Source organism: Pezoporus wallicus, unplaced genomic scaffold, assembly GCF_028554395.1.
Source record: "Pezoporus wallicus isolate ANWC-B61680 ecotype Strahan unplaced genomic scaffold, APGP_CSIRO_Pwel_v1 contig_741, whole genome shotgun sequence".
NCBI classification, from domain to species: Eukaryota; Metazoa; Chordata; class Aves; order Psittaciformes; family Psittacidae; genus Pezoporus; species Pezoporus wallicus.
This window is the reverse complement of record NW_026635244.1, coordinates 131,146-145,348: the sequence shown is the minus strand read 5'-3', so window position 1 is coordinate 145,348 and position 14,203 is coordinate 131,146. Positions and strand designations below refer to the sequence as shown.

General features: G+C 41.7%; 1 protein-coding gene across 8 annotated transcripts in view; it reads left to right on the top strand.

Annotated features, from left to right (window-relative positions):
• Positions 1-14,203, top strand: part of LOC130601376 (granule associated Rac and RHOG effector protein 1-like) — a 71,366-nt gene that overhangs the window by 11,791 nt on the left and 45,372 nt on the right. For 4 of the 8 annotated variants that reach the window (XM_057413467.1, XM_057413429.1, XM_057413421.1 and 1 more), the window contains 7 exons: positions 3,460-3,555; positions 3,691-3,852; positions 4,742-4,900; positions 6,494-6,550; positions 10,245-10,342; positions 11,581-11,706; positions 12,202-13,187. In XM_057413467.1, coding sequence (XP_057269450.1) covers positions 3,460-3,555; positions 3,691-3,852; positions 4,742-4,900; positions 6,494-6,550; positions 10,245-10,342; positions 11,581-11,706; positions 12,202-13,187 — 1,684 coding nt within the window. The remainder of the gene's footprint in view (positions 1-3,459; positions 3,556-3,690; positions 3,853-4,741; positions 4,901-6,493; positions 6,551-10,244; positions 10,343-11,580; positions 11,707-12,201; positions 13,188-14,203) is intronic. The other 4 variants (XM_057413458.1, XM_057413448.1, XM_057413438.1 and 1 more) reach the window with 4 other exon arrangements.

Genomic DNA, 14,203 nt, shown 5'->3' with positions numbered 1-14,203 from the left:
CCAGTCATCAAGGAATTTTTGTAGTCATCATGGACTGCCCAGAGGGCAAAGATTTTGGAATGTCACCAGAGGAGGAGGTGATGCGTGCTGAAGAGGGCCCACCATACAATAAACTGTCAGAAAGAGAAAAGCAATATGCCTTGTTTACTGATGGGTCCTGCTGTATTGTGGAAAAGCATCAGAGATGGGAGGCAGCTGTATGGAGTCCTTGACGACAAGTTGCAGAAACACTGGTGAAGGAGAGGGTGAATCAAGTCAGTTTGCAGAGGTGAAAGCCATCCAGCTGGCCCTGGACATTGCTGAACGAGAAAAGTGGCTAGTACTTTATCTCTATACTGACTCATGGATGGTGGCAAATGCCCTGTGAGGGTGATTGCAGCAGTGGAAGCAGAGCAACTGGAAAGGCAGAGGGAAACCCATGTGGGCTGCTGCCCTGGGGCAAGATATCACTGCCTGGGTGCAGAACCTGGTGGTGAAGGTACGCCACTTGGATGGTTGTGTACCAAGGAGTTGGGCCTCTGCGGGACACTAGAACAACCAACAGGTAGATAAAGCTGCTAATATTGAAGTGCCTCAGATGGATTTTTATGGCAACAGAAGGGTGTATTATTTTTAGCCCATTACACCTGATGCCATCAGGGCAGAGATGCAACATATAAATGGGCTCGAGATCGAGGGGTGGACTTAACAATGGACACTATTGCCCAGGTTATGCACGAATGTGAAACATGTGCTGCAGTTAAGAAAGCCAAGCAGTTAGTCTCTCTGGTATGGAGGACAATGGCTGAAGTACAAATACAGGGAAGCCTGGCAGGCTGACTACATCACAGTCCCACCAACCTTCCAAGGCAAGTGCCATGTGCTTACCATGGTGGAAGCAACCCCCTGGTGGCTGGAAACATACACTGTGCCTCGCTGCTGCCCAGAACACTATCCTCGGCCTTGAGAAACAAGTCTTGTGGCCACACGGCACCCCAGAAATAACTGAGTCAGACAATGGGACTCATTTCTGTAACAACCTTATAGACACTTGTGCCAAAGAGCATGGCACTGAGTGGGTATATCACATCCCCTACCATTCACCAGCCTCTGGGAAAATCAAGTGGTACACTGGGCTGTAAAAAGCTACACTGAGAGCAATGGGTGGTGAAACTTTCAAACACTGGGATACACGTTTCCCAAAAGCCACCTGATTAGTCAGTTGTCGTGGTTTAAACCCAGTCAGGTAACTTGTTCACTCACTCCCAGTGAGTGGTGCCGAGCTGACAACAATCGAGGTCCGTCCCACCCCCCCCCCCCCCCCACCGGGGCTCTCCCCATCCCCACTCCGGGAGGGAGGAGGATCGAAAGAGTGCAACTCCTACAGGTTGAGACAAGAACAGTCCAGCAACCAATGTACAACACAAATCACCACCGCTACTATCAACTACAACAATGATAAGGGAAAATAACAAGGGAATACGATACCACCGGCCAAGAAAACGAGTCCCCACCCGGAAGCCCGTGTCCTTCCAGGTAACTCCCAGTTACCTCCTGGGCATGACATGCTGTGGTATGGAATACCTCTTTGGTCAGTTTGGGTCAGGTGTCCTGTCTCTGCTTCCTCCTGGCTTCCCCTCCTCCCTGTCAGAGCATGAGGCTCACGAAGTCCTTGGCCAAACCAAAACATCGCTATCAGCTCTGTTCACAGGCCGAAAGTCAAAACACAGCACTGCACCAGCTACCAAGAAGGAGAAAAATGACTGCTACTGCTGAACCCAGGACATCAGTACTGGGGGTCTGCCAACAGGGCTGGCCCCATCTATTCATAACTTTTATGTACTGTAGAGGCAGATAAATTTCCTGTGGTGCACATAAAAAAATTTGCTGGGAAGACAGTCTGGGTTATTCCTTCTTCAGGTAAAGGCAAACCCATTTGTGGGATTGCTTTCACTCACAGACCTGGATTTGCTTTGTGGGTAATGTGGGAAGATAGTTAGGTCAGGTGTGTATCTCAAGGGGATTTAATTTTGGGGGAAACAGCCAATGAACTCAATTGTATGCTATTGCCTGCTATATAACGCTTCAAAACCCATCAGCTAGATGGCCATCTCCACCTCTCCTGGTTTTGAAAAGAATATATATGCTGTCATGATAATCAGCAGAGAAGCATAGAATTTTAGATCATTTAGGGTTGGAAAGGACCTTAAGATCATCTAGTTCCAACCCCTCTGCAAGTCACAGGAACAGCCAGCAGCAGAACTGTCTTGAGGTCACTGTCGACTGACCTGGACTTCCCTCCGGTCATCAACTCAAGAAAGAATTAACTTTTTTGAAGCCAGATGAGCTCAGCAGTTACTAGACGTGTTTGGCGGTGTCGTCAGCAGGCAACAATGCAGCACTACACACTGTCTCTCCTGCCCTGAAAGACTGTTACAAGAGATGGAGCATGACTTAATGGACTGGATGTGTTCAGCAGCTTTACAGGGATTGGTCCATGCACTAAGGAATGATGTTTCTGTGTGTGTGTGTGTGTATATATATGTGTATATATATATATGTGAGACAAAAACCATGAGCATGACGTGAATGGTGTGTAATAAGGGGTGGATACTGTCCTTGGTTCAGCTGTAAGTTTTTCTCCTTAGTAACTGGTGCAGTGCTGTGTTTTTGACTTTAGTCTGAGAACACTACTGGTAACACACCGATATTTTTAGTTGTTGCTAAGTAATGCTTACCCCATCAAGGACTTTTCAGTCTCATGCTCTGCCAATGAGGATGGGCATAGGAAGCCAGGAGGAAATAAAGACAGGACGCCTGACCCAAACTATCCAAAGGGGTATACTGTACCACAGTACATCATGCCCACTATATAAACTGGGGGGAGTTTCCCCGAAGGCCCAGATCACTGCTCAGGTCGGGCTGGGTATCGGTCAGTTGGTGGTGAATAATTGCATTGTGCATCACTTGTGTTTTTTGTTGTCTTTTCCTTGTCCCCTTTTAGTTTCATATTCTCTCCTCATATTGTTTCCCTTATCCTTATTATTATGGTGGTAATAGTAGTAGTAGTTTTGTATGGTACCTAAGTTATTGGTCTGTTCTTATCTTTTCCTGTGGGATTTACATTCTTCCGATTATCCTCCCCATCCCTCCAGGAGCAGGGTGGAAGAAGAGGAGGAGTGAGTGAGCGGCTGCATGGTTTTGAGTTACCGGCTGAATTTAAACCATGACAATGTAGTACAGTCAGTGGGCAAAGGAATGAAATAGGGAAGGAGTATATTACTGTAGAAATATGTACCACAGGCAGCCATGAGGTATTTGAGAATTATAGTATTGGAATCTTATATGACAAATGTGTATGCTGTAGAACTGAGTAGGGTAAATCCATGTAGCAATTCTTATATATGTATCCAAACATGGTGACTGCTTGCTTACTTGCTGATATGCCTCTGCTATCTCAAGTTTTTTGTTTAATATCAGGCTTACAAAGTGGCTTTGGAGAGTTTAGGCCATTGTGAATATGCGCTGAAGGCTGGCTTCCACTTGAACCCAAAAGCTATTGAAGCAAGCCTTCAGGTAGGATCTGCTATACTTTTTCTCTCTTTCATCCATCCTCACCTTGAAAATAACTTGTTAAAACAAATAAATTGGACTCATATTAGGATATTATAATTTCTTCATTTCTTGTAATGGATCTGTGTTATGTCCCAGGGTTGTTGCAGTGAAGCTGAAGCCCAGCAAACAGGAAGGAGACAGACGACTCCTCAGCCCATTCAGTCTGAACTGCCCACTGTTCCTGTTCAAATAGGATCACATTTTCTGAAAGGAATATCCTTTAATGAGTCTGCAGCAGAAAACCTAAAGCTGAAAATGGTAATAACCTGTATCTAACCACAGGAGTGAACTGTAAAAAAAACGACACAAACAAAAACCCAAACTTGAATTCCTTAAAATCCAGAGAACAACTGCAGTAGAATTTCAGTGCCAAACTTGTATTTAAAAGTGCATAGTTTTAGCCTGACTTCCTGTGGAAGCAAGATCTTGATAACATTGTAAGTTCACACCTGCTTCTGATAATGTTTTAACCACCTGGGCAAGTTCAGTTCTATATGACAGATGCATAGAAATCTAGAAGTGGAGGGGAAGGTGAGCCCTTGCTAATGGTCGTCAGATGGTGCCAAAATAAGTCTGGCCCAGCCTAGTGCTGGGAGGTGGGAGGTATGTTTAAAAAAAAAAAAATTGTAACAAAGCTCTTGTTGATGTCTTTTTGCAAATTTTAATCAATTGTTAAAAATTGCGGAGAAAACTGTATTTTCAGTATGAAGGAATGGAAAATATGTCCATGCATTCAGAAGTGATTTGGGCAATTTGAATCATCATCTTCATTTTATTTATTTATTTATTTATTTAATTTACAAGCCCAATTCCTTGTTCCTGGAAGAGTTGAAACAATCCACAGCTCAAAATGCTTCTGTTCTGCTGTCTTTGCAGTGCTTTTTGTAGTTTTGATTAAACTGTTCTGCAAGTTAAGCAAAAATACTGTTTTATGACTTTGGAGGAGTATTGTGTTCCAAATAGCAGAGATGTTCTTCTATATTTCTGTTCTGCAGTTGAGCTATTCTAGTTATACAAGACTGTTCAGAGGTAACAGATGCTGCAGTTGTCAGAAAAGCATGTAGAACAATGCTAAATACGTGTGGAAGCACTGGTGTTAAAATTTCTGAATTGTGTGTTTAATATGACAAAGTGTTTATATTTTCAGCACACGATGCTGCAGTTGATTAAGGAAGCCGGATGCCATAATGGACTTACACCATGGGATGATTCTCCTGTTACTGAAGTACTAAATCAGGTTTGCCCTTCCACTTGGCGAGGAGCCTGCAAAACTGCTGTACAATTGTTGTTTGGCCAAGCTGGACTGGTAAGTGACTATGAACTAGATTTGTTGGGGGAGAGGGGCACTGATCCATTCCAAAACTACCAGTTAGATGCCAGCACCTGTAATGAATGCTCAGAGAGATGCAGAGCTATGTCAGCCACTCTCGTCAATGAGACAGCTTTATTTGGAGCTCTGCTCAGATGCCTCTGTACAAATGCCCATCGTGTGGAGAATAAACAAGAGGAATTAGAGATGTTTGCGCATCTACGGGGTTATGACGTTGTTGGAATCACAGAAACATGGTGGGATGGCTCCTATGACTGAGTGTTGGATTGGAAAAGTTATAGGCTCTTGAGGAAAGACAGACCGGGCAGATGACAAGGGGAGTAGGTATTTATGGCAATGATAGCCTGGAGAGTATGGAACTCAGTATGGGGACAGGTGATGAGTAAAGAGAGAGCTTGTGGGTCAGGGTCAAAGGCAAAACTGCAATGGGGGACGTGACTGTGGGGATCTGCTACAGGCCACCTGATCAAGAGGACTCTGTGGATGAAGCTCTCTATAGGCAGATAGGAGCAGCCTCCCATTCGCAGGCCCTTGTCCTCATGGGGGACTTCAACCACCCTGATATCGGTTGGAGGAATGGTACTGCCTGGCACAAGCAACCCAGGAAGTTACTTGATTGCATGGAAGACAACTTTCTCTTGCAAGTAATAGAGGAGCTGACAAGGAGAAGTGCCATGCTCAACCTTGTGCTCACCAAAAGGGAGAGGCTGGTGGGGAATGTGATGCTCAGAGGCATCACTGGTTGCAGTGATCACGGGACGGTGGAGTTTGGGATCCTCAGGGCACTGAGAAGAGCAGGGATCAATCTCACTGTCCTGGACTTGAAGGGAGCAGACTTTGTCCTCTTCAGGAGCCTGCTTAGTAAGGTTCTATGAGATAAAGCTCTAGAGGGCGGGGGGGGCTAGAATATTGGTTCATATTCAGTGATCACCTGCTTCAAGCATAGAAGTGTTGTGTCCCAACAAGAAGGAAATGGGGCAAGAAGCCCAGGAGACCTCCTTGGATGGATAAGGAGCTGCTGAGGAAATTTCGAGGGGAAAAAAAGAAGCTTGTGGACGGTGGAAATGACAACAGGTGGCCTGGGAAGAAAACAGGGAAGCTAGGGATCAGCTAAGAAAAGCTAAGGCCCAGATAGAACTGAGTCTGGCCAGGGGTGTCAGAGATAAGAGGAAAGGCTTCTATAGTGTCATGGTTTAAGTCCAGCCAGTAACTCAAAACCATGCAGCTGCTTGCTCATTCCCTCCTTCTTTCGCTCTGCTACCTGAGGGATGGGGAGAAGAATCAAAAGACTGTAAATCTCACAGGTTCAGATAAGAACAGTCCAGTAACTAAGGTATAATACAAAATCACTACTGCTACCACCAATAATAATAATGATGATGAGGGAAATAACAAGGGGAGAGAATCCGGTTGTTCACCACCATCCAGCAGATACCCAGCCAGATCTGAGCAGTGATCTGTGCCTTCTGGGTAACTGCCTCCAGTTTATATACTGAGCATGATGTGCTGTGGTATGGAATACCCCTTTGGCTAGTTTAGGTCAGGTGTCCTGTCTCTGCTTCCCCCCAGCTTCCCGTGCCCCTCCTCAGTAGCACAGCATGTGAGACTGAGAAGTCCATCATTGGGGTAAGCATTGCTTAGTAATAACTAAAAACATTGGTGTGTTATCAGTGTTGTTTCTAGACTGAAGTCGAAAACACAGCACTGCACCAGCTACTAGGAAGGAGGAAAAAAGCCTGCTACTGCTGAACCCAGGACATACAGATATGTTTCTAACAAAAGACAGACTGGGGATAATGTTAGCTCTGTCTGGAAGGAAATCAAAGAACTGGCTTCCCTGGATTTGGAAAAGGCTGAGGTTCTCAATTACTTCTTGCCTTAATCTTCACCAGCAAGTGCTCTGACCATGCTGCCCAAGTCTTGTAAGGGAGATGCAGGGACTGTGAGAATGAAGACCTTGGGCCCACTGTAGGAGAGGATCATGTCTGAGATCATCTTAAGGACCATGGGACCTGACGAAATCCATCCGCGTGTCCTGAAGGACCTGGCGAATGAAGTTGCTAAGCCACTGTCCGTCATATTTGAAAAATCATGGCAGTCTGATATATGTAATATTACTTGTGTTGAATCATGAATGTCTCCAAAGCTTTTTGCATGAACCTCGGGTTCTGAAAGTAGCAGGATTCCATCTTCAAAGACACAGTGATGAACTATCCACATGACAAAATACTTGCCAGCCTTCTTCCCTTCGTTCATTCTCACTTTCATTTGTTGCATTCTGGAAGGGTGTGACGGTTGAGTTTTTTCTTTATTAACTATGTGCCATAATTTTTTACGAGATTCAATTATGCTTCTACGTAGCCTCATGCAACGATGAGAAATTGTAATTTGCTTCTTTAAAGTATTTTTTGGGTGGAAATTAGAGAGGAAGCACTTATAAAACAAGAATGATAGATGTCTGATGCACAGGAACCTATCCTCTAAGCACCCACCAGGCAGGGAGAGAGAATGTGTGTATTTTATTTTGTGTATAACTCAGATAAATGAATCATGGGACAGTGTTATGTAGCATTTGCTTTACAGCTTTTAGAAACTAAGCTGTATTAGTTCAGAATTGTGTGTAAATTTGTCATTCAAATGCCCAATTTAAAAAAGAACATGACTTGACAGTCTTGCTATCTTTAGCCTATCTTGTGCGCCTTTTAAGAACAAACTCATTAAGAGTGGAAATCACAATGAGATGACTTAGTTTGCTTGGTTATTTTAGGCCCCTGTTTTTTTTTTTTAACATAAGAAATATTTTTTAAAGCGCAGGTTTTCAGTTTTTACCTTAGAGCATACATATATATATATATATTAAGAACTGTGTTTTCATATTTGGGTCAGCTGAAGAAATCTCCATGTTTGAATAAGCAATGTATATTAAAATAGTTGAATTCAGAGGATGAGTACAACTAAAACTTTGAATTGGCGTCATGAAGAGAAGGTTTAATTGAGTCTCTAGCCATGCTTTTTTGTGCTAGTAGATCTTTCTGTGTAAAAAACATGCATTGCAAAGCCCTGAATCTTGTAGTAATGTTTATATCCAGATGTCATAACTGACCAAATGTTGAGAGATGTTGAAAATGTTTTTAAGACAGAGAAAGGAAGGGGGGGGGGGGGGGGGAAGATAGAGATGGGATGGGACAGATGATGACAACCCCAGCAAAGCCCAGACCATGAGCACTGCCATGCACCAGAAGCTGCTGTACATCTGCACAAATCAGAATTTTAGTTCTGATTTGCATGTCTGAGATGCAGACAGGATTTTTTTTTTTCTTGGGAGCTAAGAACAATCATTCCTAAGATAATATCTCCTTACCCCAATTATAATTGCAATACATCTGAATTGCAGATTACCAAATTACCTAAAATTAAAATGGTACAAATACAAGGAAAAAGAGTAATGGAGTTGCCCTGTGTTCTGGGTTCAGCTGTAATAGTTATTTTTCTCTTTCTTAGTAGCTGATGCAGTGCTGTGTTTTTGACTTTAGTCTGAGAACACCACTGGTAACACACCGATGTTTTTAGTTGTTGCTAAGTAATGCTTACTCCGATCAAGGACTTTTCAGTCTCATGCTCTGCCAGTGAGGAGGGGCAGGAGAAGACAGAAGGAAGCAGAGAAAGGACACCTGGCCCAAACTAGCCAAAGGGGTATTCCATACCACAGCAAATCATGCCCAGTTTATAAACTGGGGGAGTCACCTGGAAGGCCCAGATCGCTGCTCAGGTCAGGCTGGTTATTGGTCGGTGGGTGGTGAGCAGTTACATTGTGCATCACTTGTGTTTATTGTTTTCTTTTCCTTTCCCCTTTTAGTTTTATATTCTCTCCCCTTGTTATTTCCCTTGTCATGTTTATTATTATTGGTGGTGGTACTAGTGGTTTTGTATTATACCTTAGTTACTGGACTGTTCTTATCTGAACCCATGGGATTTACATTCTTTCGATTCTCCTCCCCATCCCTCTGGGAGCAGGGGGGAAGAAGGGGTGGAGTGAGCGAGCAGCTACATGGTTCTGAGTTACCAGCTGGGCTTAAACCATGACACCCCGTTATTAAGTATTTTCATGAGTGGATAATAGCATGATGCTTTGTTGGCATGTTTAGACATATTTTACAAGTTTGAATAAACTTACATAAATGCTTTGAGTCAACTGGAGGAAAACTAAGGCTTTATGGTAAAATACCTAAAAGGTAGGAAGTAATTATGTTTGAGTGTCATTGGATGGTTTTGTTAAAGCAAGAGAGAGAAAAGACTCTCGGCATTATTAATATTTCATATATCTTCATAACCAGCAGTAGACAATCAGTTAGAAGTAGAACCCGTGTAGGATGATCAGAAAAGACCCAGTAATATCCCTTGAGACTTATTTATACCAGAGAACTTTAGCCATTTCAAGAATAAATGGTACAGCTAATCTGCTAGTCACTGAAGCAAGAACTGCTGACAGCTGCCAAAAAGCTCCTGGTTCAGCATGACCAAAATAGGAGATTATGGAAGCGATCAGAAAGGCTGACCTGTGCAGACTGGGCAACAACAGAAAGCATGAAACAAATATGGAACTGGTATTAAAGTTTAAATGAAGCTGAAGTGAACCCATTCCTCCGCCATTCCATAAAAAGAAAGACTGATTTTTCAAGACTTTTATCTTCCATGTATCTTCATGTTGTCTTACAGAAGGCTCAGAATTCCACAAATTGAACAGTCACTTTTATATAATAGGGAAATAATATTGTTCTGTTAGATAGAATAGATAAATTGTTGGTGTGGGATTTTATAACCTTAAAAGGAAAGGGGGGCTGTTAAGAATTGTGAGCAATGTGAAGAGTTTCAGAGTCTATACTATTTGTCTATATCATACCATGCACTGCAGTTAAATTATTTAAAATATTTTGATAAATAGGTGTTTGGGAGCTATTAATGTAGTAATAGTGCCCAACCTCTCAAATGTAGGGGCTGTCACATGAAGCCACTGATGACTACCAGATATTTAGGTAAAGCAGTTGGTAACTATGTTGTGATGCATAACTATAGTATGTAATTGAGAATAATTAAGTCTTTGAAATATAAGTTACTGTATCAAGCTAATTTTTTTTAATTTACTTTTTAAAATATGAATAAGCTTACAATGACTTTGTGAGTTGATTTGGTTTTATCTGGTTATGTTTTATACCTGTGGCGTGGCAGGTAGGTGAGGCTATTGCATCTTGACAACAGTGGTGATAATATAACTTGAACTGATTCTTAAAATCATTTGTTTTATTTTCATTTTCTTTGTTAGGTGGTTGTGGACACAGCACAGATTGAAAATAAAGAAACTTATGCTCCTCAGATAAGTTTAGAAGGATCCAGAATTGTGGTGCAAGTTCCATCAACTTGGTAAATAAAAATACTGTATTGCAGATTATACTATTAATGATGACTGAAATATATAGGGGAAAATATTGCAGTACAAGTGGAAGAGAGAATACTAGACAATTAGGGCATATCTTAAGTTATTTTATCTGGAATTGAGTACAGTTCCTGACAGACTGACAGTTGTGCTTTAGCAGCTGTCTCTGTACTTGTGCTGCCTCTGGAGGCAGCACAAGAGGGGCAGTGATGGGGCACTTAAGACGTACTTATAAAGAAAAAGCTTGATGATGAAAGAGAAGGTTTAAAAAATAAAAAATAATAATCCAATAATGTTCCTGTTATGCTTCTTCCCAGCAGGTCCTCACAGTTCTTGCCTCAGGAAGGCCAGGAATTAGATGAGTTTAATGAGAGCTTTAGCTCTCTTCACTGAGCTGTTCCTTAAGCATTGTCATGAACCTCAGAACTCTATGGTCCGAGAGACTCTGTCCCTGTCAGTTTAGTTGACTGCCTAGGGAAGAACGGTAGAATTAATCTGCAGTTTAGGTGCGGCTTTGTTCCCTTCTGAAACAATTATTTGGAATTAGAACACTTCCTTTCTCTTACTTCAGAGTACCCAGTGTTAGGAATTTCATTACAACACAGTGCATTTATTTGAATCCTTGGTGAGAGCCTGTTACAAGTGGTACCAGTGGTATGCCCAGAAGTGCGAGTCAACTGATAGTCTCTTTACACAAATACATCTTTAATTCTTCTATAGAGTATAAACTGGCACTTCTTTGTTCTCTTCTTGTAAATTGCTGTATTATGAAAGAACTAAAATCATGTGGAGTGCTTGAGCCAGGTGTTATGCACTCTGGAAGAGCTCTGCCTGCTGACACACAGTGAGAGTGGCTCTTCACCCCTCTCTGCCCAAATTATGCCTACTCAGCTAAAGAGCTAATCATTAATCGTGATTTTTAAAATGAATATACAGCTAATCTAACTGTAAGAGTTATAGAATTTAACAATAGAAAGAAACTGAGGCTGAAGACATAGTCTTTAGGAACCCTCAGTCATCCATACATTATGCTGCCTTTACTAGTTGCACCTCTTTAGGAGCAGTAGTACTGCAGCCTTTTATTAACTGAATAGTATGGTAAAATTGTCTAATGTAAAAAACCAAACCAACCCAACCAACCAACCAACCGAACAAAACAACCAAACACACAAACCAAAACACAACAAGAAAATTTTTATTTTTAAGTTAAACTTAATGATTACAGGTGTCTGAAAGAAGATCCAGCAACAATGTCTCTGCTACAGAGGAGTCTGGATCCAGAGAAGACTTTGGGGCTAGTAGATGTGCTCTACACTGCTGTGTTCGACATACACAGGTGGAAGGAAGGAAGGTACATCTCCTTCTGAACCTTATGCTCTCATGTTCTGGTGTCCTAGTTTAAACAAAGTCATCATTGTTGAAAGATTTATACTGAAGAATTTCATAGTACCGATTCATCAGGAGGGGAAAACAGGGCAGGAAATTGGTATTCTACATAGGTACCTTGTGGGTATGTACAGAGATACAGCAGTCTTCTTGAAACCAAACCAGCATCTTATCAAAATGTACAAAAATATTTGTTTCTCTCTTACAAAAATACTTGATTTTTATTTAATTAGTTACCATTTAAATCTTAAAGCACAATTAAAATGTCTTAATTATTGTAGTTAATGCTATTGCAAATGCTAGTAATAATTTTCATTGTTACCATAAGAAGTAATTGATAAACTCAGCAATTTTTGGTTTTGTTTCTTCCAGTAGCTACTACCCAAATCCACATTTTCCTCTGAAGTACAAGCTCAGATATGTATTAGGTGGTTTGATATACGTATTTTTGTTGATGCAGGGAGCAAGCTTTGCCTTGTATTCAGATCCAGTTACAGCGTGAAATCTTAGGCTTTGGGAATCAAGTTGACACGCCTTCTGGAAATGGAAGCAAATCTTCAGGTGGTCTGCAAAAGACGTTCTCAAAACTGACTTCACGGTTTACAAAAAAAACTTCCTGCACCAGTACAAGTAATACTGGAAGTTACTCAATCCCCAGTACACCTTCCAAAAATGTCTTCATAAGTTTCAACATGGAGGAGAAAGCTAAAATGCTCACTAACATAGACGCACGGTTACAAAGCATCTTGAATATTGGTAATTTCCCTAGGACTGCAGATCCACTGCAGTCAGTTCAGAACACAAATAACCAGCTAGTGAATGGGTGTCTAGTTCAAAGACAGGACAACTTCTTCAAACTGGATAACAGCAAGGATGACAAAGTTATGAATTTACCAACTGACCAAGAAATGCAGGATGTTATAGATTTCTTGTCTGGTTTTAACATGGGCAAATCCCAGCAGACTTCTCCAATGGTGAAAAGAAGGAACTCTGCATCCTCTACAGCAACAGAACAAAAATCAGGAACAGTACAACAGCAACCGCAGTCTGTTTCTCACGCACCACTGCATCCTTCCCAGCAAGGCTTGTCACAGCAACAACAATCACAAAAGCAGCAGCAGCAAATGCAGTATTACCAACACTTGCTTCAACCTATTGGACCACAGCAACATGTACCTGCCAAATGGCTAACTAATTCCTTGCAGCAGCCAGCCCAAGCTGTTGGAGCTGGACTGCCTCATATACACCAGTGGAACAATCCTGGTTTTTCAGATTTAAGCTCTGATTTGTACAGCTTGGGTCTTGTGAGCAGCTATATGGACAATATGATGTCAGAGATGTTAGGACAGAAACCACAAGGACCTAGAAATAACACATGGCCAAATCGTGACCAAACTGATGGAGTGTTTGGGATGTTGGGAGAAATCCTGCCTTTTGACACTGCAGGTGTGTTCCTTTTCCTTCATTGTGATTTTTTTTTATTTTTTTTTCTGGGGGCAGGGGGGAAATGTGTTGATTTTGTTTGGTGGGGGTTGTTTTGGTTGTTTTTGTGGTGGTGGTGTGTTCTTTTTTTTCTGTTGTTTTTTTTTTTTAATAAGTCTCTGTCATGGTTTAATCCCAGCTGCTAACTCAGAACCACAGAACCACACCTCCAAGCGGGATGGGGAGGAGAATCAAAAGAATGTAAACCCCACAGATTGAGATAAGAACAGTCCAGTAACTAAATTATAATACAAAACGTAGTACTACTATTACCACTAATAATAATAATGATAAGGGAAATAACAAGGGGAGAGAATATAAAACTAAAAGGGGGAAAAGAAACCAGTAAACCCAAGTGATTCACAATGCAGTTGCTCACTACCCACCAATGGATACTCAGCCCGACCTGAGCAGTGATCTGGGCCTTCCGGGTGACTCCCCCCAGTTGATATACTGGGCATGATGTACTGTGGTATGGAATACCCCTTTGGCTAGTTTGGGTCAAGTGTCCTGTCTCTCCTTCCTCCTATCTTCTTGTGCCCTTCCTCACTGGCTAAATTGACTGTAGAGCCTAAGAGGAGGATATTAGTGAATTCTTCTGATAGTAGTACTAAGAACAACTTACAAATCCACTATCTTGTAAATGTAATTTCTGTTGACCAGGAACATTGCTACAGAAACTTTGTAGCATGCATGTAGGAAAATTGCCTGGAGGGAGTCAGTGCTCACACCAACAGGAAAACCTGTTATCAAGCCAGAGTCAGCTTCCCACACTCTTTTGTATGTGCATGTGTGTGAGGACTGTGGAGGCATCTCGGAAACCAGCTCATTTGACTCAATTTTGATAATTATTTAGTCAACTTAGTGGAGTTTTTAAAGCAAAAATAGGCAGTGTAGTTATGTTATCAAAAGCTTCTTAACAATTTTGTGTCTGAATTAGTGTCATCTTATTTAAATGTACTTATATACTTAAGGAGGAT